Source organism: Pleurodeles waltl, chromosome 4_1, assembly GCF_031143425.1.
Source record: "Pleurodeles waltl isolate 20211129_DDA chromosome 4_1, aPleWal1.hap1.20221129, whole genome shotgun sequence".
Taxonomy (NCBI): Eukaryota; Metazoa; Chordata; class Amphibia; order Caudata; family Salamandridae; genus Pleurodeles; species Pleurodeles waltl.
The window spans coordinates 829,200,310-829,223,706 of record NC_090442.1 but is presented as its reverse complement, the minus strand read 5'-3'; the positions used below and the strand labels follow the sequence as shown (position 1 = coordinate 829,223,706).

Sequence of the window (23,397 nt, the reverse complement as noted above, 5' to 3'; positions counted from 1 at the left end):
AGTGAGCTTTAAACAAGTCCATTTCATAGATATAATGGTTAATATCACAAGGATCGTTGCTCATAATACGAACATAAATTCTAGCTGTTGTAGCTAAATCCAGTTAGTTTCTGGATGAAAGTTCTCATCAAAAATTGTTACTTCATCAATTGGTAAATCCTCCTTGCTGCCAACTGGTAGATAGTCCTTACTGTGTTTGTGGATCATCAGAACTGCTGACTCGCATTTCGGTGGACTTGCACTTTCAAATACATTCATAATATTCCCAGCCACCTTCATCAGGGCACTAAATCCCATATTGTGCACTGCGTCATCTTTTTAAATCTGATGGAAACATACAAAATAGACTGCCACTATGTTAGAGGATCCGAGGGCCAAAGGGCCGATAACTTTAGGAATCCTCCAGGGAATGAGATACGATCCAAACGAGCGGATAGGAATGCAATCTGCCTCAGGGCCTACATTTTTTAAAAATAATTAGAGCACGCTGCCTATGGGGAATGCGGGAGGCACAGGGGGCATACATATTTTTTAAATGATGATTAGGAACTGCTGCCCACAGGGCAGCTGGCAAGCCCAGGGGGCAGTAATTTTTTTTAATGATTGGTGCCCGCTGTTCAGGGTGCACGCGGTAGGCCCTCGGGACGTACATCTTTTTAAAATGATTAGGGCCCATGGGGCATGCGGTGGGCCCAGGGGGTGTACATTTTTTAAAAACTATTAGGGCCTGCCGCCCACAGGGCACATGGCGGGCACTCAGGGCATTTATTTTTCAGCAAAATAGCAAACTATATTGCTGCAAAAATGCAGCAAAATTTGCACATTGGTGCCACAAAATTTGCATATGTGTGCAACAAAATTTGCTAATCCATGCTGCAATATCCTGGGGTGTCTGTCTAGGGCACCCGTAATCAAGACACTGATTACGAACTGCGGGTTGAATTCCGAGCTCTCTGCAAACTTGATTATCAATTTCGTGACATCACTTTTTCTTCCAGACAGATTTTGGTAGATAAAACCAGCTGAAATATATTGGGGTCAAAAAGTCCTGGCACCAAAGCAAAAATGTATAATGTAGTGCTTCAAGCATCTACTTTGAATTTCATTCCTAACTACGAAATGGAAAACTTGGAATAGGAAATTGTTACTGCACCTGGTAACAGAGGTGGATTGGGACGCAAATAGAATAGAAGCCCATCTGCCTGTGGTAAGGGAGCTCAGGCCCTCGCTGGGCCACTGGCGGCATCTGAACAGCACAGACAGAGCCCAAATCGGCCTACACGCTGCCCAGTATTTACAGGGTGTGGTAAATACCTCACACTTTTCTTACCTACTGAAAAGCACACAGACACAACTATATACTGTTATAAACTTGATTGCTGTGTTGTCCAGTATGAATGTTTGTTAATGTATCCTACGGTTTGTAACTGGTAGGTACAGAATCTTTTCCAATAGAGGGCCTTCTCGTTTTTTTAATAGTACATGGTTTAGTTCTTTTCTTGGTTTTCTTTTTTTTTAACAACTTTATTAACATGTCCATGTTTTACTCTTGTGGCTTGTATTGGTAATACATGTGTACAGCGTTCCTACAGTTGTTGCTCGTGCAGTATGCACAATACGATCCGGATGGCCAACGCATGACAATACTTCATGGGGACAAAGGCTTGGTAAACAAAGATATTTGTTGACGTTAAAATAAGGCATCCAGGGGACTTAGGCTGTTTCCGGTTTTTGTGAGCATCCGTGAACTGAACTACGGGGCCGGCCAAGTTTCAATGACGAGTCCATCTTTCTTACTCCACCTTTGCACAGTATCTCTCCTAGTGATGAGTATTCATAACGTTTACATTTATTTTTAATTTGAAACTAAAACTACCATTCAAAATTTAAATTAATATTAGATTTAGTTTACATTTTAAAATTACCAATATATAAATGATGTGGTATTTCAGTCGCATACATCCCCCAACAGTGGTAATTATGGGGCTGGGATAATATTTCTATCTAAGATATGAGCCCTAACTTCAGCCTTTTCCTGCCAAAAGAATTGGAACATTCTGCGCTCCGAAACTGTGCACATGAAACCACTCCTCTCTGTATGACAGCGTTGGCACACAGAGATCTGTCATGCTTCAAGCGCCACAGACCGGCCATCATACTCTGCCGGTATCGACATTGAGTAATGCTGTACCGAGCAAAGATGACAGCCTATCTGAGCGCCATGACAGCGGCCCTCCATTCCTCTTAAGTTGCTCCCTTACATCAAGCTCCCAAGACCGTTCCAAGTAACTAATAAAAACGTAAAAAATGCCAACCAATGCCCTGTAAACCTGGAATATTCTCTGTCTTTCCATTGGATTTCTGAGAACTAAATCCAAGAGCTGTTTATATGTCTTTAAAGTGTGATCCGAGTCCATGATTTAGTTGCAAATGCTTGTCAGACTGAGTGGTATGCAGTTCATTCCTGCTTGCAGTCCTTCAATGACTTGATATCATTCTGACGCACTGTGTCCCCGAATATGGACATTCATAAATTATTCCACCTCTTAAAAGGGACAGTGAAATTCTGCAGCCAGTTTCCAACTGACCCACTCCAAAGCTTCACCGCAATCTCTGAACACAGATATGTCCTCTGAGGTGCACCCTCTGTATAGGATGTGTTTCTTTGTTTTACCTACTAATGCCACAAATCTCCTCGTCAAAAACTCTGTATAAATAAAGTTGTTTAAAAAAAAGTAAATTCCGCTAAGTGTGATACCAAATACTATAGATACAAATCAGCCATTTCAAACGCCCACTGAGTCCTGGATTGAGTAGAAGAAAACATTTGAAGCCAATCCACCTAGCTCCATTCCTGGGGACAAACAGCCTCTGGTCACAGTAACAGATACTGTACTGACCCTAAATGAGGAAAACGAGAGGTCTACAAGAAACAAACACAGTCGGTTGAAGTGGCCACCAGTACTGGCAGACTGAATGTGTCCCAAAAGAACAGAGACACAGAGAGGATTCTACAGCATGCGTCCAGACCTTGACTGATCCCGGGAGATACCTGGAGACCCTCCCCTGAACAGAAGCATTTCAGAGAAATGTGTGGATCCATCTTGCAAATCTGGAAGGTAGGTAGCGGGAGGCCAAGGAATTCCGAAAAGGAGAAGAGCGTAACAGTAACCTGCCAAGAGTGGAAAGTGCAGGGAACAAAACAACAAACATGTGGGTTACCAATAATGAGTGCAAATTAGAGCTAGTGAGGTCTGTCAGCTTAAAAGTGAGCTGACATCTTTTGCAGATCCTGTGCTACCTGCCCCACAAGCAGTACATATGGAAGTGCTCGGGCCAGTCCTAAGGTGGGGGGTGCTATAGGGAAATGTCTTTCATGTTCTGGACGTGCTAGAGCTCATGCACCCCCTCATCTGATCATTGATGCTCATAACCTATACTGTCCTGTGAGTCATCATTCCCATCTCTTCTGCTGGTGAACCCCAACCTATTAACCCAGTGGTCTCCAAACTTTTTAATGGGGCGCCCCCTCCAGTTAAAAAAAATAAATAAATCACTGCCCCCCCTCAGAATTTTTCACAATTATTTTATAAAGATGGCAATGTTTAAGTATGCCTAGACATATTTATACATTGCATTTAAGAAATGTTACCTTTTTATTAGTGCAGTAACACGTTTCTGCTTAAAACAAAACACTGTTATCTGTTTAATACTTCTTTTGGCCAGAGCCTGGCGCCCACCCCCGGGATCACTTGAGGCACCCCTAGGGGGTGGGGGGGGGCTTGAAGACCCCTGTATTAGCCCCTTGTTCTTCCTTTGAAGATACGATCCAGGACCTGACACACCATATGTAGACTGACAACACTTACCTATAGGGATCCTAGAACCAAGGCTGCCTGTAAAAAGGAGTGAACTGAGATACAAGCCTCTAAAAGAATTCTGTGTTAGGTCAAATGGATAATTTTGATGAGAATATAATTACTTGGGAAGGAGCATGATTTTGAAAATGGCAGCTCTTCCTGTGCTCAATATGGGAAGGGTCGGCCAGGCATTTAAGTTGATATTCATCTACAAATGTATAGCTTGCTACCTGTATTTTGCTTCTTACCTTGTTTTGAACACATCTAAGCCCCGAATCTTTTTTTAAAAATATCTGTTTATTGCATTTTTCAATTTTCTACAATGAATATATCCCAGACACATAAATCTCAATGTCCGAATCAGTTGGTTCAATCAGACGGTTTATAAACAGATTTCTCAATACAGTGTATTTCTTGACTTGCATTTGCTGCAGATCAAACAGATGTGATTCAGCCATTGTCAAACCCAACCTCATAATTATTAATGGAACATGACATAATGGTCACTTGTCCTCATCCTTAGTAGTGTTGCCCACTTTTCTCACGTTTGTCATCTGTATGTTGTGGGGGTAACAAGCTTACTTTCCATTCCCTCTGAATTTAGTCTTGGGATAGTGTTGGGTCAGGATGCTAAAAGACCATTAAGATCTCTCCCCAAGTTTCTGCAACTGGGCATTTCCTACAACCTCTGCTTTCCTCTTGCTTTAACCCTGCATATTCTCTCTTGGGCCTTTGGGATACATCTCTCTTCCAGCTGATGACTGATAGTGCACGGTTAGCCTTTCAATGCATAGCTGTGCCTTGCTTTGCGAGTGTGAGCGTAGGGCCAGGAATCTAGTATCTACCCACCCTGTAATTGCTGGGTACATGAGTACTAGTAAACATATTTCAGGCGTATCTCCCTTCTTAGCACATTGCTAAGGTTGTCCAATACTGTGCTCCAAAATGTAGCTATTGTCTCACAGACCCAGACCATATACAGGAAATCAGCTTCAGCGTGGTCGCATCTCAGGCAGTTGTACATGGTGTCACAAGACATTTGTGTAAGCAAATATGTTGCATGGAGATAATTGAATTTTATGTATTTAAGTATAGCGCTGTGAGATATCCTCTGTGTGCTTTCCAGTGCTCTGTCCCTCTGTTTGCCAGTGAGCTCTCTGTGGATGCGGGCTTCCCATTTAGCCCTGAGCAGCTGCAGGGTCACTTGAACATATATATTAGAGTATTATAAACCCTGGAGACTAGTCTGCTTCCCTGCTTATTGTGAATAGGAGTTGTAAAGATGTAAAGATTTGTGTGTGGTGGGTTCTTCAGTACTGGTTCCCAATGCCTCCCGTACTATGCCCTTCAGCTTTCCATACAAGAGGATATGTTTGGATGGAAGCCATAACTCCTCTGTCATCTCTGCAAGGATGAGAAGTTTACTATCTTTATAGCAATCTTCTACACTAAGGGGGTTATTACAACTTTGGAGGAGGTGTTAATCCGTCCCAAAAGTGATGGTAAAGTGACGGATATACCACCAGCCGTATTACGAATCCATTATATCCTATGGAACTCGTAATACGGCTGGTGGTATATCCGTCACTTTACCGTCACTTTTGGGATGGATTAACACCTCCTCCAAAGTTGTAATAACCCCCTAAGTCTGTCCAGCTCTTCCCAGCCTTTCGGGGCAGCCTCTGTGGTCTTGGACCAGGTCATCAATAGTTCTCTAAGCTGGATCATAGGAACATACAAAGGTATGTCCCTAGTCTTATATTTACATCTATTCCAACATTTCATAGCAATGTTCCCCAGCTATGGTAAGCCCCCACCTTTCTGTCTGTGCCTGAGTATCAGCAGCATCAAATCCTTGGCTGGTGTGTTACTCCACATTGCTGCTAAATTGGAAAGATTCTTTCCCTCTATCCAACTTGTTATCCATTGCCATTGGGATGCTAAGTAGCAAGCTTAAAAGTCTGGGACGCCTAGTCCTCCCCCTTCAATTGGTGCCTTCAGAATGGTCAGGCCTAGCCTGTGTCTTCTTGCCCACTTTATAAAGTTCGGCAACAGTCTGTCAAGATCTCTGAACCAATCAAGCCTGACCTAGACTGGCAGATTGTTAAAATAATATAGCAGTCATGGCAACATGACCATTTTGCTTAGTGCCAAGTGGCGCATTACAGACAACAGCAATATTTTCCAAAACTCCATCCTGCCTCTCAGGGATGGCAGGCTCCCATCAGGTTATCCTCTCTGAGATAGACATCACCATGACACACCTTTATTCCTAGGTACTGAAAAGTACATTCACACCAGCCAATATCTTTGTCTTTGAATGTCGTGGGTTCTATTCCTCATGGGGATCTAACAGGTATGCACAAGTTTTCTCCCAATTGGTGCAGAGATCAGAGATTTTGCTTACATTGTCTAGCATGGGCAGCGTTTTGTCTAGGTCTATATGCCCATCCTTCAACAATATTATCATATCATCCACTTAGAGGGAGGTGGAGTGTTCTCTATCCACCAGCTGTATTCCACATGGTGCATGCTCTGCTTTAACAATTACAGTAAAAGTTTTCACTGCGAGCGTGAAGAACATCAGGGATAAATGACATTCCTACCTCCTGCCTTCATGGACCTCACAGGCCTCAAGCACCAATTTGCTCCTGCACACACAATCGATTGGTACCAATTTTCACCCATTTTCAGATTACGCAGTACTGCCTGCAGGAACCGCCAGTTTAGTGTGTCAAATCTAAGCCCAGTTAAGATATGCTTTTAGAAATCTCCTGAGACATACCTAGTTTAATTCTGCTGTAGGGAACAATTGGTGCATTTGAGAACTTGTGGACCAGACTAAAATGTCTGCTCCTGTTTTCTTGAAGCGTAAAGATTTGTTGGTTGAGTAGGTGAGTGAGGTTCCACTTTGGCTTATAGCAAGGAAAAATTATTGCAAGTGCCCAGAGTTTTTGTTCCAATGGGCTTTATGAAAAAAGAGCTGGGTATTTGATTTGATCTTCAGCTCCGCAGGAACGCAGCAAAATGCTTTTAGGACTAGTATTACACAATCCTTTATTTTGCAAATTCAAATACCTTCAATGACATGATTCTTTAATTTTGCTAAATTTAGGATCTACATGTGATCTTTCTAACAAACAATCCTACCTATACGGGATGCTAGGTGAACCTTTTGGATTTTGCATTAAACAATCTCAAGAAAATAATAACAGTGTCTGCTATGCCATGTATCACTAAGTTGTATCCCTCTTTACAGTGAAATGGCAGTTCTCTGCCCTTACAGCCTAACCAAAGCTGTTTGGCTTTGGATCACTGAGTCTTCATTTAGTGGTGGTAACCAATCATCAAATGTAAGATGGCATGCCAACTTTTTTCTGTAATACTCTGAACAATTTATCAAAAATGCTTTATTCACCTCCAGGTTGAGTTGTGTCCCATTACTCCCTTTGACTGTGAATTGGGGTTTTGTCAGGTTGCAGATAACAGTATTATTGATCCTTTTCACTCATCGGTTTCTCGACCTTGTCAAATCTTCATTTCTTCTGCATATTTAAGTGGCAAATTGAAGACACTATTATCTTTTCATCAAACATTACTTTTTTGTTTCTATTGTCTTTGAAGTGATGGAATATTAGCAAATTGCACGAGTGATACATTCGGTGGTGGCTCTGATGTGGTAGAATAATGCACTTTGTGGATTCCAAATTATGATAAATCTCTATCCTTACGTAGCATTTATGGGGCTAGTTTGATGAGGCAGCATTAATACTTGGCAGGTGGGCTATTTTGGGAATACCAAAGATTCCTGTATTTTTTCTGCCTTTCTCTACACTCCATCTCCTCCTGTCTCCACTTGGCTTTCTAAAATCTTACTTCCAGGTTACCAAGGCAGTTCGCTATGGACTTCCTTTAATGGATTCATGTGGAAATATGTTTTCTAGCATTATATATTTTCACCAAAAAGTTGCACATTTTCCTACTCATAATTGTTATCTTTTTTTTAGACTCCCTGAACACCTTGGTAGCAATGACTGCAAAGCATTAGTTAGAGAATAAACGCCGGTATTTTCTATCTGATCTCTTAGTTAGTTTTCCTTCAAATCAGTAATAGACTGTCCCTGCTAAGATCTTATTATGGTGGTGCTGAGTTCATTAAAACAAACCCTCCTATGCATCCTATTAACTGGTGATTCTTTTCTTCAGGACTCCTTACCTTGGTCACCAATCCTCATTATGTCTTCTTTCCAAGATCTCAGCCATCTGTGAAACTTAGGCCCATATTTATACTTTTTTAGCGCCGCATTTGCGCCGCTTTTTGATGCAAAAACGGCGCAAACTTACAAAATACAATTGTATTTTGCAGGTTTGCGCCGTTTCTGCGTCAAAAAATGACGCAAATGCGGGGCTAAAAAAGTATAAATATGGGCCTTAGTTTATATTACCCTCTTGAATGTAGTTGTATTTGGAGTTCCACTCACCTATTACTGCAAGTAACCCCAGTGACCCTAGTGACCTTCTCCAGGACAAAAGATCACAGATCAATGAGATCAATGTTCTCATTGTCCATTTTGATCAAGTTTTGCAGACTCTTTACTGTCTTCTACATTTAAAAGCAGTGACAAAATGCTAATCCATATTTTTTCAATATGAAGAGGGCAATCCTACTCCTCACAATATATCTGTCTGCTTGGAATGGATGTCACATTTTATTCCTTTTAAAATAACTATGAGGCAGATTCCCAAATGCATGTGAGAGTATGTAATCTTTAGTACTCTTTAACGTACTGCTTTTACATATTCTTACATATTCTTACATTCCTTCGTGAATCAGCCGCAAAGCATCTAAATGGGACTTACGGGAACATTTGTGTCATATTTATCTACAGATAGTGCAAATAGAAAGGGTTCTGCCCTCTTTGCCCTTTTACTAAGAGGGCATCGGACGTTTCAGGGCTGATTCACAAAGACGTACAGGAGAACATAAAAGAGTACTCTTGTAATATTACTTCCCGTACTCATAAACGATTTTATGGCTTGGCCTCATGTATCTATTTTTGACCTAGTCTCTCAATTCCTCTGCTCTTATTTCATTCAGTTTCTCAGACTTCACCAGACTCTTTATCATGGTCTTAGCTGGTCTTACTTAACTTGTCCTAGATGAAGGTGACTTGCTGTTTCAGTTATCGTGGTTAAATAATATCGATTCATGGGCAGAGGTTCAGCCAATCAACTGGCCATTTAGGCTGGCCATGGCAACCAGAGCTGCCTCAGCTCAAGACTTACCAATAAAGCTGTCCATATGCCTCTCATACCACAGCATTGGCAGTTCTCGCTCCAGTTAACAGATATATTGCTGGCTTTCCTTTGATAAATGGCTAAAAGGTACTCACATTATCTTGCAGTTCCCTACATCCTCTTATAACCTTTCTAGTAAGGTTTTTCAGGACAAAAATTTCCCTTCCCTGTTGAATCAAAATTTTCCCAGGAAGTGACTCTCACTCCCTTGAATTGTCAGGATTATTCACAATAATTAGGTTTATATTCAAATGGTTCAAACCACTCTCATTCCCTCCTCTGCTTCCACAGCCATACAAGCTTCTGTGTAGGGCAGTGATTGATGAATAGACAGATGGGCGAGAGAGATTTCCTTTTACTTTCGTGGTGACTGCAATGTGGGGTTGTTGAGACTAAGCCTGACACCAGTGGTTTGCTAGCCTCTCTGCTTATCAAAGAACTAGGGAACACATTGTTGAGAATGACCCATCTTGGAGCCCTTTTGCCATTTGCTGTTTTGCTCTATGTGCTTATGATTCTTCGATAATTCCCTTCTACAAAGTGGGTATTCACTAATGCAATAATTAGTAATGCAGAGTATGGTGGAATGTGTTTATTATGTCAAAGGTCTCCCCCTACTTATGAACACCCTACCATATAGGAAAGCAGAAAATATTGTTTATTTATGTTTAATTGAGTCCTAGTGTTATTTACCCTCACCACAGAAGAGGTATGTCATGCAGAGCTTTCTGTAAGATTTAGCAGATATAGGGCCTCATTCTAAGTGTGGCAGTCTTACGTGGCGGTCTGGGCTGTCACAAATACGGCGGTCCGACTGCCACATAACAACCCTGGTGGTCTGACCGCCAGCTCTGCCAGGATCTTGCATCCCAGTGGTCAGGCGGTAGTGGAGATCCGAATCCACCAGGGCAGTGCTGCATGCAGCGCTGCCCTTTGGATTACGACCTCGTTCTCCACCAGCCTTTTCATGGCAGTAACACCACCATGAGAAGGCTGGAGGAGAACAGGTGCACTTGGGATGGGCAGTGCAGGGCCCCCCTGGCCTGCATCATTGCAATGTTTACTGTCTGCTTTGCAGACAGTGAAAATTGCGAGGGTGCTGGTGCACCCTGCCGGCTACAGCATTGCCGCCGGCTCAATTACGAGCGGGTGACAATGCTGTAGTCTGTTTCCCACTAAGCCAGTGGGCGGAAACTAAGGTTACCACCTGCTGATCTAGCGGGACACTCCTAATGACTCTAGCGGAGAGGTCGTTGCATAGATGGCAGCCACCCTATCAGGGGTTTGGCGGACAAGATTTTCTGTCCGCCAAACTCGAAATTACCCCTATCGTCTTGGGAAAAGCTGTAGCAACCCTGATAAAAATGTATACATTTAGTATTGGCAGAACTTTAGTACACAGAGAAAGATAACAATTTACTGATTTTAAGAAATTATTGTTCCTGTCTGGATAAACACAAGAAAATACAGAGAAATGTTGTTAAATGATTGCCAAAGCATCTAACTTTCCTTTAAATTGTAGCAGAAACAAGCATGGCAAACATATGCACTGGAAGTCAGGGTGCAGGGATACGTGGGTGCTGCAGCACTCCAGAAATAATAAGTGCTTCATTTGGGCTGGTGGTTCCCTGTGGGGGGCACCATCACTTATTTTTGAGGGCCAGCACTTATTTTGCTGCAACAGGCATTTACTGTGAGCAAAAGACACATATAGAAAAGACAGAGGAAGATAAAAATGAAAAAGCATAGCAAAAAGAGAAAGCAAAAAGCTGCAAGAGTGAGCTGAAGGGGCAGGGAGTAGCTGTGCATGGATTTGGGAGGCCCAAGATGGCTTTAGGATTACGCTGCCTCAATTTTCTGCGCACGCACATTTAACTGAAGCAGCTGTGTGCTTCAGAGAAAAACTTTGGGCACCTGCACACTTTTATGTGGAAGTTAAACATAGGAAATAATCATGCTAAAATGTGTGCTAAAATGCAGAAGGTGAATTAGCAACAAAGATGCCTTGAAATGTTGTCTTTATCTTGTTACATTTGCTCTGTGTTCAAAGCCCGAGGTAAAATGCTTGTCTATGTCTTGTGACAAATTGCTGCTTATTCCTTTAACACGGGGATTGGTGTTTACTTTTCATTTTCTAACTACAAATATTAAGAGGCTTTTGTAAAGTGCACTATCTGACAATCTTGCTGGAGTAGAAAGAGTGTTTAAGGAAAGACAGAAGTATGTAAATTGTTTTCCTAACACAATCACATTTAAAAATATTTAACTGTATAGTACAAATATTTCAAAATATGCTAGCAGTTAAGAAAGAACAAGTTAATTACTGTTTTGCATTTCTGAAGTGTGGTGGTAGTAAAGGTATTTAATTGGAAAAGAACAAATCAAGATATTTAACTTAGTGATGCGCAAATGACAGTTGCTGAAACCAGATTTCCACACGTTGTTTGTGTGCTATACAGGAGCGACTCGCAATGCTTTGTAGGGGCGGGGCGGCACCCAGGGGGGAATACATTTAAAAAAAAGAACACTTACCTGCAAAGATGCTGCTGCCGCCACCGCGCCGCTCCTGTGCTGCAGGCTGCAGGCGGAGGCTCCCAGCCTGCCCTGCGGCCAATCCTGACACTGCTCGGAGCAGCGTGAGGATTGGCTGGGAGAGCCCAGCCGTGGCATTCCCAAGCAGATTGGGAGCTTGTGCCAGCTCTCTCTAGCCCGGCAACATAGAGCTGGGCTGGAGAGAACACTGTGTGCATGTGTGTTTGACCGTCCAAACAGTCATGCACAATGAGATTCCCCTCAGTGCTAAACCTAGTTTATTATCATTCTGTAGTAAAAGGTTTGCAGCTGCTGCTGCTGGCAGGGGCGCAACGCTCCTCCGCCCTAGCAGAGGAGACGTGCCTGGTGCTAGATAGCTTTAATAGTAAAAGTTGCATGTCTGTGAAAAGGTAGTTGCCACTTCAATTGAAAATTAGCTGTTTACAAATGACAGTACACTACCATGCCATTATATTTGTGACACTGAGCTACAGACCACTCCCTTACTACTCTCCAGCTGAATGGGTGTAGTTCATTTGCTACACTTGTTCTTTGATGCTTGGATTTTCACTATAACTATGCCCATGGTGACGTACTACGGAAGGAGCAGGTTGCTCCGCAGGTTACACACTTGTCGGCATAAACTGCATATTAAGCAGCAAAATGTTTGCAATACTCATATGGCAAACTTAGAAACAAATAGTCCGGCTTTGTTTGTGTCAGGCGTTTGTAATTCTGTGCAAGGGAGTCAAGCTGAATCTGAAGCCTAGAGCAAAACTTCCCAAACTCATAGTAACGTTATATCAGTGTTCAGCTAAACTCAAAGGCTCACATACACTCCAGGGAACAAGAGCCTGCACAATTTGGCGCTGATTGATTGATTGAAAGATGTTTGGCTTCTGGTTACCCAATTAATGAGCAATCCATACATACATTTGTCCTGCATTTAACAAAATAACTTAATTTCAACGCTGTTTATCTGCTCATTTGGTAGTAGAATCAATGCATTTGCTGTCTGCTGTTACTAATTTTCTTAATTAAAGTGTGGTCAATTTTACTTTATCTGGCCGCTAATAAAATAAACGCTTATTTCTCGCCTCAGGGATTTAAAGACAATGTGTATCGGCAAAGACGGAAGTATTTTGTGGATGTTGCCATGAGTTACAAGTAGTAAGTATCAGGCATTCGTTTTTTGTATAAAATGCTGATAGTTGGAGGCTGATTCAATTCTATCTTGGCGATTTTCAGCTGACACATTTTTTCCTTTGTACTAGGTAAATGTGTAATTATTATTGGAGAACCACCTTGTAGTACCGGCATTGCAGTCAATGAGGGCTCATTTAAGTAATGTTGTTATACGGTTCTTGTTGTACTCATATAACAATTTTCAAAAGGTTGAAGATATTTTTCCTGAGGCATCCATTATCATAATTTATGTCGTGAACCAGAATACTGCATGCAACAGATGGCATCTTATTCCATTCAATAGCTAAAAATCATCTCATAGTAAGGCAGTGGATTTCAGGACAGTTCACATCTTAGGTTCTGCTCCAAATTTAATGTACTGTCATTTATAGGGATTTTTATGAGAACTTCATCTAGGACCAGATTTATATATTGTTTGAATTGAATGGGCTCATCTGACTAAATAGAACATAAAGGATCAATCACAGGTCAAAACACAAAGGCCCTAATTTAAGAGGGCCTAGCTCCACTTAAGTGCCGCATTAGCATAGTTTTTGGACACTAAGACGGCGATAAGGTGGCCTTTTCTGCGCACCATATTTACAAAGTGGCACAATGCATGCATTGCACCACTTTGTAACCCTTTGCGCTACATTATGCCTGTGCCAGGCATAATGTAAGCAAAGGGGGTGACCCCTGTTAGGGTCGCCGAAAAAGTGGCACAGAGAAATCGAAGAGATTTATTTATGCAATTTTTAGGCACTTTTAATGCCTGCTCAGAGCAGGCATTAAAAGGAGGCACACCATTGTTTACAAAGGGCCTCAAGGGCTTTGCAGGAGTAGCGCCAATTTTTTTTACGCTAATCCTGCAAAGCTCTGAACTAGTGTAAAAAATTAAGACGCTAGTTCCCTAACTATCACCATGGTGAGCCGTACCTTAGATACGGAGCACACATGGTGGCGTTAGGGGGGGGCGCTAAGGGGCGCAAGAAAAGTGGCGCTGCGCTGGGTGCAGCACCACTTTTCTTAAATCTGGCCCAAAATGTACTTGCAGACTGAGCGGCAGCCAGGCACAGAAAGCAACAAGTGGGTGCGATGCGATGTACTGCAAATGCGTTTCATTGGAGGTACAGCAACACGTTATCATCATCAAAGAAAACGTTCTTATGTAGTCAACGGATAAACTCAGTCCATTTTCATAAATCCACTATATCCAAATCCTTTTCTTACAAGTTTATTTATTAGGGATTCTCATTAATCTAAGATCCCAGCCAACACGTGTTTTGAGGCACCCACTTTCTCAAGGTTTATATAGAAATCTACTCTCATTGTCTTTCAGGTCATTAGATACATTTGTAGCATTTCTTTGGTTGGGTTGTCCTTAATACAGTACCAACATCCTGTATATTGAAGTTGCTGATGCCTTGGTTAGGGAAACTAAAGAATACAGGATTTGGATTATAGTGGATTTATGAATATGAAGTAAACCATTTCAGTTAACAACATTAGAACATTATCTTTAAAGATAATAACGGTTACTCTACCTCCAATGAAACAGATTTGCAAATACTAGTAAACGCGCAGCTTTACTTTCCTGATGAAAACCAATCGTTAAGGCATTACATTTCCGTTCTTTTCTTGGGGTAGAAACATCGAAGAGTCTTTAATTGCGACCTGGACGGTAACACCAGTCACTGGAAGAGAATTGTAGGATTAGCAACTGACCCTCTAACAGACGAGGCTGTAAATAGGCAATGGATTAATACAGACAGCCTATGTGCAGTCGCCTGTGTACACTGCCATTGATTCATTGTTTTTATTTGTAACTATTTACTACTTGGTACTTTGCAGGAGCACTTTTGTATCACTTTTTCACATTACGGAGCAACCGTTGTATTTTGAAATTACAGTGTATGTTATGGAGCATAAATATATACAACAGTTATATATATATATATATATATATATATGTGTATATATATATTTATATATATGTGTGTGTGTGTGTGTTTTTTTCCCTTTTTTCCCTTATCTCTGCTTTTAGTCAAGTTATGAGTAATTAGTTTGCTCTTTGAAGATTTCCTTCTTTGTGTGTAAGTTCATTGTTTGTTTTATCTGTATGGACCACTTTGTTGTTTGTACTGAGCTATACCCAGGTCCTACAGTACACGGGGTTACCCCTTTGCGTTGTAATGAATTATAAGTAGGGGGCACTGCATATGCGACATCGCATTCTCAGTTGGGTGTGCCCACCACCAACAATGTGCCCATTTACAGAAGACCATTTACAAGCCCCCATGTTGTTGAGTGGGTTCCCATTCTGGTGCACATGTTATACTAGCCCCATTCATATTGCAAAAGGGATCAGCCAAGCACCTGGTGCCCCCCTGTACGACTAAAGTGCCCCAGGGGTTTGTTGTCAGGAATGTGCCTGTTCCTGTGAGGGAGAGTCAGACTCTGAACTCATGATAATGTACCAGTCTTCCTTTGGGACTTCCCAAGAGGCAGAAAGATAACCCAACCTCCCAGGCCAATCTAGAATCGGTAAAGAGTGGTATAAGAGCAAAGAAAGGCAAGAAAGAAACACACAACACCAGCCAGAGGCCCTTCACTGGAGAGTTCCTCTGCATGCCTAGGATGGATGGCATTGTAATAATCCCAGAGTCTGGACTGAAGGACCAAAAAGAACAACTGGCACAATGACAATCAATATGTATGCAGGAATCACACATATAAAAGTATGTATAGCCAAGGAAGTCAATGGAACTTATGGGTGCTTCAGACGAGATTGATGATGAGGCCCTAAGGCACAGGGAAATGGCAAGAGGCCTGGCAGCACCCAGGGGACCTTCAGGCAAAGCAGCAGCAATGACGGGACAAAAATAACCAACGAGGGCCATGGAGCATAGATCTAGGAGGAAAGGAGGTAACTCAAACAGAAAAAATGGAAACACTAAACAACGAAGGGAATAAAGAAATTAAAGTGGAGGAAACTCAATACTGTCAAGAACTAACCGAGAACTGGAGTCATACAACAAATGGAAAGTTGCCTGGCACCATCTATCTAGGGAGTAGCTTCTTTTTTATAGTGAGCAGGAGGTACCGCACTCCAGCTACCTGCCCTCACCTGGAACTGCCTGTTCTGACATATGTGTGAACCGGCTGCCAGGAGCATCCCCTTCCATTCTTTCGTGACCCTCTTTAACATATATAAACAGACTTGCACTTATATCTCTTTCCCACCATATTCCTAGATGAAATTCTGATATATATAAAGCTGTTGCAAATACCCATTTAACTATTGTGGTACCATGTCTAATGTGACCACCTGTGACAACAGAACCTCAAACTTCTAAGTATATATATGTTTACAGTCTATCAAGTTACTGGACATTTTAATGCATTTCATGAAAAGGTATTAACTGACAGTCTGTATCAACATTGTAAGTACTTGGGTTACTAGTATAATAAGCACAATACTTGTCAGGACCACAAAAATTGTTACATAAACCTGTACTTATTCCTATGGTAACTTGGCATAAAAGCAATCAGGCTCGACTTGTAGGCAATGTGTAAAGTATTTATGCAGCACTCATAGAGTAAAATAGTGAAAAAACAACACAAGAAAAGTCCCAAACCAATTTAAAATCTAATAATAAAATTACACCAAAATGACAAAAACCCAATCAGTAGAACCAGAGAGTACATTTTTAAAGTTTAGATGAATGTACAGCGAAAAAGCACAAAATGCAGCTCGTGATTATCTTGTAATGCTGGACCGAGGGAAAGTCACCTGCTCAGGCCTACATTGATGCAGCGCATGTTAGATTCAGGTTTGTTCTGCTGAAGAGTTATTTTCTCATGTCCACGCGAAGAGTTGCGGTTTGTGTTAGTGGGTGCCAATAGGAGGTCGTTATTTGCACAAGGAGCAGGTCGGGCATTGTGGGCAGGTGCTGCTCTAGCTCAAAGAGCCAGTCACTGGTGGAGCTTCACTTTGGCGGCTGACGCAGGCCATCAATTCTCTTGGGTCACATTCTGGTCGCAAGGGGCCCAAAACCTCTGTATGTTCACCTTTTGCCAGGAGAAGTACAATCTGATGCCAGCCCGGGGTCCATGACCTGGGGCTTACCCCTTTGGGATCAGGACTCACTCCAGCAGAGGCCAGCATAACTGCTCAAGCAGCTCCAGGCAGGGGCAGTTGGTGCTGGTTAGCTGGGCATGCAGCAATGCCTCTGGAAGTTCATTGTGTCCTTGTAGATTACACAGGAGTTTAGCCAACTGTCCCTTGGGGTCACTTCAGGGGAGCCTGGGTTCAAGGCAGCAGGTTGAATCTTCCTTCTTCCAACAGCAGGATAGTCCTTCTTCTGCCACTTTTATACCTGTTTCCAGCCTTTGTGTGAGGGAATTCCCTGGCTCAGTCCCAAAACTGGTTCTGGTCAGTTCTTCCCCTTCCCATTCCCAGTTCCAAACTGTCTAGTGTGACAAGGGCAGGCCTGGTGTTGTGTGCCTTTATGTGTCCTGCAGATAGGATCCTTTGAAGTGTTATCACTTTAGGGCACAGCTTCTCTCCAGTCAGCCTGTCAGGAAGACCCTCTCCCTCCACAACTAAGCCTCTTTTGTGTTTATGTCTGGAGGCAATACACAAAACACCACCGGACAGCCATTCACAATCTCATGACCTTGGACATAGGCAGAAATGTCCATTTGGGTTAGTGGGGAAAAATGACAGCATTAAAAGTGCAGTTTTTTAAATAGTAACTTACAGTTCAACTTTAGGATTTTAACCCCTTCGCTGCCAGGCATTTTCCCCCTCAGCTGCCATGCCTTTTTTTGGCTATTTGGAGCAGTTCGCGCTTAGGCTTTCATAAATTTTTGTCCACATAAGCTACCTAGGCCAAATTTGTGCACTTTTTTCCAACATCCTAGGGATTCTAGAAGTACCCAGAGTTTGTGGGTTCCCCTAAAGGAGACCAAGAAATTAGCCAAAATACAGCTACGATTTCGTATTTTTTTTAAAAATGGGAAAAAGGGCTGCAGAAGAAGGCTTGTGGTTTTCTTCCCTGAAAATGGCATCAACAAAGGGTTTGTGGTGCTAAAATCACCAGTGTCACAGTTTTTGGTAACAGGCAGACTTGAATCAGAAAACCACATTTTTCAACACAAGTTTGGCATTTTACTGGGACATACCCCATTTTTACTATTTTTTGTGCTTTTAGCCTCCTTCCAGTTAGTGACAGAAATGGGTGTGAAACCAATACTGGATCCAGGAAAGCTAAACATTTCTGAAAACTAGACAAAATTCTGAATTCAGCAAGGGGTAATTTGTGTAGATCCTACAAGATTTTCCTACGGAAAATAACAGCTGAAATTAAAACATATTGAAATTGAGCTGAAAAAAAAGCAATTTTTCTCTACGTTTTACTCTGTAACTTTTTCCTGTGATGTCAGATTTGTGAAAGCACTATACCGTTACGTCTTCTGGACTCTTCTAGTTGCAGGGCTTGTATATATATAGAGCTCGTAGGTTTATCAAGAATCCTAGGTACCCAGAGCCAAAAAATGAGCTGCACCTTGCAATGGGTTTTCATTCTATATCAGGTATACAGCATTTCATTTGGTGAAATATAAAGAGTGAGAAATAGGTATCAAGAAAACCTTTGTATTTCCAAACTGTGCACAAGATAGGATGTTGAGAAGCAGCGGTTATTTGCACATCTCTGAATTCTGGGGCCCCCATACTAGCATGCGAATTACAGGGCATTTCTAAAATCGACGTCTTTTTTACACACTGTCTTACATTTGGAAGGCAAAATTGGAGAGAAAGCCAAGGGGCAAGAACACTTGTTCTGATAGTCTGTGTTCCCCCAAGTCTCCTGATAAAAATGGTACCTCACTTGCGTGGGTAGGCCTAACGCCTGCGACAGGAAATGCAACATGGACACATCACATTTTTACATTGAAAACTAAACTGTTTTTTTGGAATGTGCCTAGCTGTGGATTTTGATCTCTAGCTCAGCTGGCACCTAGGGAAACCTACCAAACCGGTGCATTTTTTAAAACTAGACACCTAGGGAAATCCAAGATGGTGTGACTTGTGGGGCTCTCACCAGGTTCTGTTACCCAGAATCCTTTGCAAATCTCAAAATGTGGCCAAAAAAACACTTTTTCGTCACATTTCAGTGACAGGAAGTTCTGGAATCTGAGAGGAGCCACAAATTTCCTACCATACAGTGTTCCCCCAAGCCACCTGATAAAAATGATGCCTCACTTGTGTGGGTAGGCCTGGCGCCCGTGACAGAAAATGCCCCAAAACACAACATGGACACATCACATTTTCCCAAAGAAACAGAGCTGTTTTTTGCAAAGTGCCTAGCTGTGGATTTTGGCCTCTAGCTCAGTCTGCACCTAGGGAAACATCCCAAACCTGCGCATTGTTTTGAAAACTAGACACCTAGGGGAATCCAAGATGGGATGACTTTTGGGGCTCTCACCAGGTTCTGTTACCCAGAATCCTTTGCAAATCTCAAAATTTGGCCAAAAAAACTTATTTCGGTGACAGAAATTTCTGGAATCTGATAAGAGCCACAAATGTCCTTCCATCCAGCGTTCCTCCGAGCCTCCCGATAAAAATGGTGTCTCACTTGTGTGGGTAGGCCTAGTGCCTGCAAAAGGAAATGCCCCAAAACACTATCTAGACACAACAAAATTACCAAATACAAGGGGAGGCACCTGCGTTTTTGTTCCTGGACTCAGCAGCCATACAGGGAAACCTACCAAACCCAGATATTTCTGAAAACTAGACACCCAAGGGAGTCCAGGGAGGTGTGACTTGCATGGATCCCCCAGTGTTTTCTTACCCAGAATCCTCAGGGAACCTCAAATTTAGCTAAAAAATCAAATTTTCCCACATTTCTGTGTGGGATCACCGCACCGGGACAAATTTCCTACCACCCAACATTCCCCTCAGTCTCCCAGTATAAATTATATCTCACTTGTGTAGGTAGGCCAAGTGGCTGTGACAGGGAAGAGACAAAAACATGTCGAAATTGAGGGGGAACCAAAGTGGGTCCCAAAAGGTTTGAAAAAAAACATTTCTAGGCTGACAAGTGGGGCAAAAGTTTTATTGGCATAGATGACACAATGCTGGGTGGTAGGAATTTTATAGATTCCTGCAGATTCCGAAAGGTTCCATCACAAAAATGAGGAAAAAATTTGTGATTTCCAGCAAAGTTGGAGATTTGCAGGGCATTGTGGGTAAGAAAATGGTGCGTGGTGCATGTGAAGCACACCACCCTAGACTCACCCAGATGTTTAGTTTTCAGGCGTGTCTAGGCCTTGTGGATTTGTCTACATGGCAGGGTCCCAAAGTCCAAAAACAGCAGCCCTCACCATTCCAAGTGGGATGATTTTGAGAGTTAGCCAAGCTCTCATGGCCCAAATGTAAAACTAAAACCCAAAATAATCAAATGTCCTCTTGCTTGCCGTGGGATAAGATGTTTTAGTGTGTGGGGGGAGAGCTGAAAGACTGTTACCCCCTTCAGTTGGGGTGGGGGCATAACCATGGCCATACTGGTTGGTAGCCCCCACTCCACTCTTTTTAGTTTTTTTTTAAATTCCCTGGCTTCTAGTAGACTTTCTACTCCCCCTGGGGTGTGGATCGGGGTAATTGCCCCATCTGTCCATTGGTGGGCAGAACAACTTTGGCCCCATTTCTTTGGGGTGGGGCTATGGCCATACCCCCACCCTCTTATTTTGAAAGAAAAATCTTCCCTGGTCTCTGGTGCGCTTTCTGCCCCCTTGGGGGCAGATGGGTCTTCCAAAAATAGGCCGATCTCCCCCCAAAGGGGGCAGGTATGGCCAACAGTAATGTGTCCCCCATGGGGAGCAACCCTTGCCCAAGGGGCTGCCCCCCCACACAAAACACACACATTCACACACACCAATCCCTGGTGCTTAAGTGGTTTCTGTCCCCCCGGGGCAGATCGGCCTAATAAAAATAGGCCAATCTGCCCCCAAGGGCAGCAGAAATGGCCTAACATTAATTTGCCCCCCAAGGGGAGCGACCCTTGCCTAAGGGGTCGCTCCCCTTGCGTGAAATTGGCGCAAAGAAAAAATCCCCGGGGCCTTGTGGTTTCTGCCCCCCTTGAGGGCAGATCGGCCTAATAGAAATAGGCTGATCTGCCGCGAAGGGGAGCAGAAATGGCCTAAAATAAATTTGCCGCCAGGAGAACGACCCTTGCCTAAGGGGTCACTCCCCTTGTGTGAAATTGATGCAAAAAGACAAAAATCCCTGGTGTCTAGTGGTTTTTGCCCCCCTTGGGGGCAGATTGGCATAATAAAAATAGGCTGATCTGCCCCCAAGGTGGGCAGAAGAGGCCTAAAGACAATTTGCCCCCCAGGGAAGCGACCCTTGCCTAAGGGGTCGCTCCACACATATAAAAAAATAAAATAAGCACAAAAAAAAATCCCTGGTGTCTAGGGGTTTCTAATTACAATAGGCCGATCTGCCCCCAATGGAGGCAGAAATGGCCTAAAACAAATTTGTACCCCCAGGGGAGTGCCCTTGCCTAAGGAGTCGCTCCCCTCACGTGAAACTGGCAAAAAACAATCCCTGGGATCTAGTGGTTTCTGCTCCCCTTGGGGGAAGATTGGCCTAATAAAAATAGGCCGATCTGTCCCCAAGGGGGGCAGAAATGGCCCAAAATAAATTTTTCCCCCAGGGGAGTGACCCTTGCCTAAGGGGTCGCTCCCCACATATAAAAAAAATAAAAGAAACAAAACAAAATGTAGCCCTGGTGTCTAGCGGTTTCTGCCCCCCAGGGGTAGAAATGGCCTAAAAATAAATGCCCCCCCTGGGGAGCGGCCCTTGCCCAAGGGGCCTCTCCACTTATAAGTAAACATTTAAAAAAAAACTCCCTGGTGTCTAGTGGGCATTTTTACTGCCTTATCACATTGCGATCGGGAAGCAGAAATGCTGAGAGAGACATGAAAGGAGAGGAAAGGTTTTTCCTCTCCTTTCATGCCTCTCTCGCCCCCTCCATGTGATTGGAGGAGAAATGCCTTTGCAGCGCGGAGGGGTAGGCCTCTGATGAGGTCAGCGCGCGGTCAAGGGGGTGTGGGGGCGGAATGGGAAGCGATTCCCCTTCCATACCTGCCCGGGGGCGCCAAGGCAAGGCTCATGGGGGAAACACTAGCGCTCCCCGCATGGGCCGGTCCAAGGACGTAACGGTTACATCCTTGGCGCCACAGCCAAGGACGTAACCCTTACGTCATTGGCTGCGAAGGGGTTAAATTACAAGTGGAAACATTGTTTCTCTATTTGGTCCCAAACCAAAGTTATCACTTATTAAGTATAATAAGGTAACCCAGTGTTAGTCTACGGAAGAGATAGCAGTGAAAAATTAGTTTAGAAATGTTCCACATAAGGACATGTAATATAGAAGTATACATGTCCTACATTTTGAGTACAATTCACCCTGCCCTATAGGCCTTTAGGGCCTACATTAGGGATGACTGATAAATATTAAAAAAAGAACATTTAGAGCTGGCAAAAGGTTTATTTCTCCAGGTTGAAATGACAGTTTAATACTGCACTAAAGGCTGCGGTGGCCGTCCTGAGACATATTTTAAAAGGCACAATGGATGTTGCTGCCCACTAATAGCATTTAATTTGCAGGCCCTGGATACATGTGGCACCATTTACCAGGGACCTATAAGTAAAATAAATATACCAATCAAATGTAGGCCAATTGTACCATAGTTTTACAGTTTTACCACTGGTTAGAAGGACAAAAGTACACAGAGTCCTAAAAGGCAACAAAAATGGGCTCTGTAAAAAAAGGCAAAGAAAGGCAATAAGCGTTATATTTGTATTGACATTAATGACGTTTCACTGCTATTTGGGATCTGGGGTGACATTTCTCTTGGGTGTATGTGACTTTGTGCTTATTTGTAGAGCTGCACTAGAGCTTCAGAGAAATCACTCTGGTATGTTGAATGAGCCTAGATGTTCGTGTCTGAAAGTGATAGTTTGGAAGAGGCTGTCTCTGTCAAATATTCTGTATGAGGACTCTGGGCTAGTGAACATTCCAAGATTGTGAGTCTCTAAAGGCTTACCTGTGGTCATTCCTTGCTATACATTGGGAGAAACCCAAGGCTCACCTTTTGAAAATGTAAAGAATCAGGTGTGTTGGAAAGTGGATTGGTAAGAGCAGGTAAGTACCTACACTTAGCAATAGGCCACAAACCCCTACTGGGTCCAGTTAGGTTTCAATACATTAACCCCAGCTCAACCCTTGGTAGCTTGGCAATGAGCAACATGGCTTAACAAAGTGTGTAAAGCTTTCAAATATCACAAAACAGTAATAAAATAAAACATAGGAAACAGTTTAAAATCCCAAACCAATTTATAAAAATAGGATTTTTTAAAATGTTTAATTTGTCACCAGAACGAATAAATTCGGATAAGGGGATCTGGGGATATGAATTTTTGAAGAATTTATGTGTTTTAGCTCATAGAAAC

General features: G+C 42.8%; 1 protein-coding gene across 1 annotated transcript in view; it reads left to right on the top strand.

Moving 5' to 3' along the window:
- Positions 1–23,397, top strand: part of TPH2 (tryptophan hydroxylase 2) — a 476,020-nt gene that overhangs the window by 52,041 nt on the left and 400,582 nt on the right. The window contains exon 5 of the mRNA XM_069230088.1: positions 12,793–12,860. Coding sequence (XP_069086189.1) covers positions 12,793–12,860 — 68 coding nt within the window. The remainder of the gene's footprint in view (positions 1–12,792; positions 12,861–23,397) is intronic.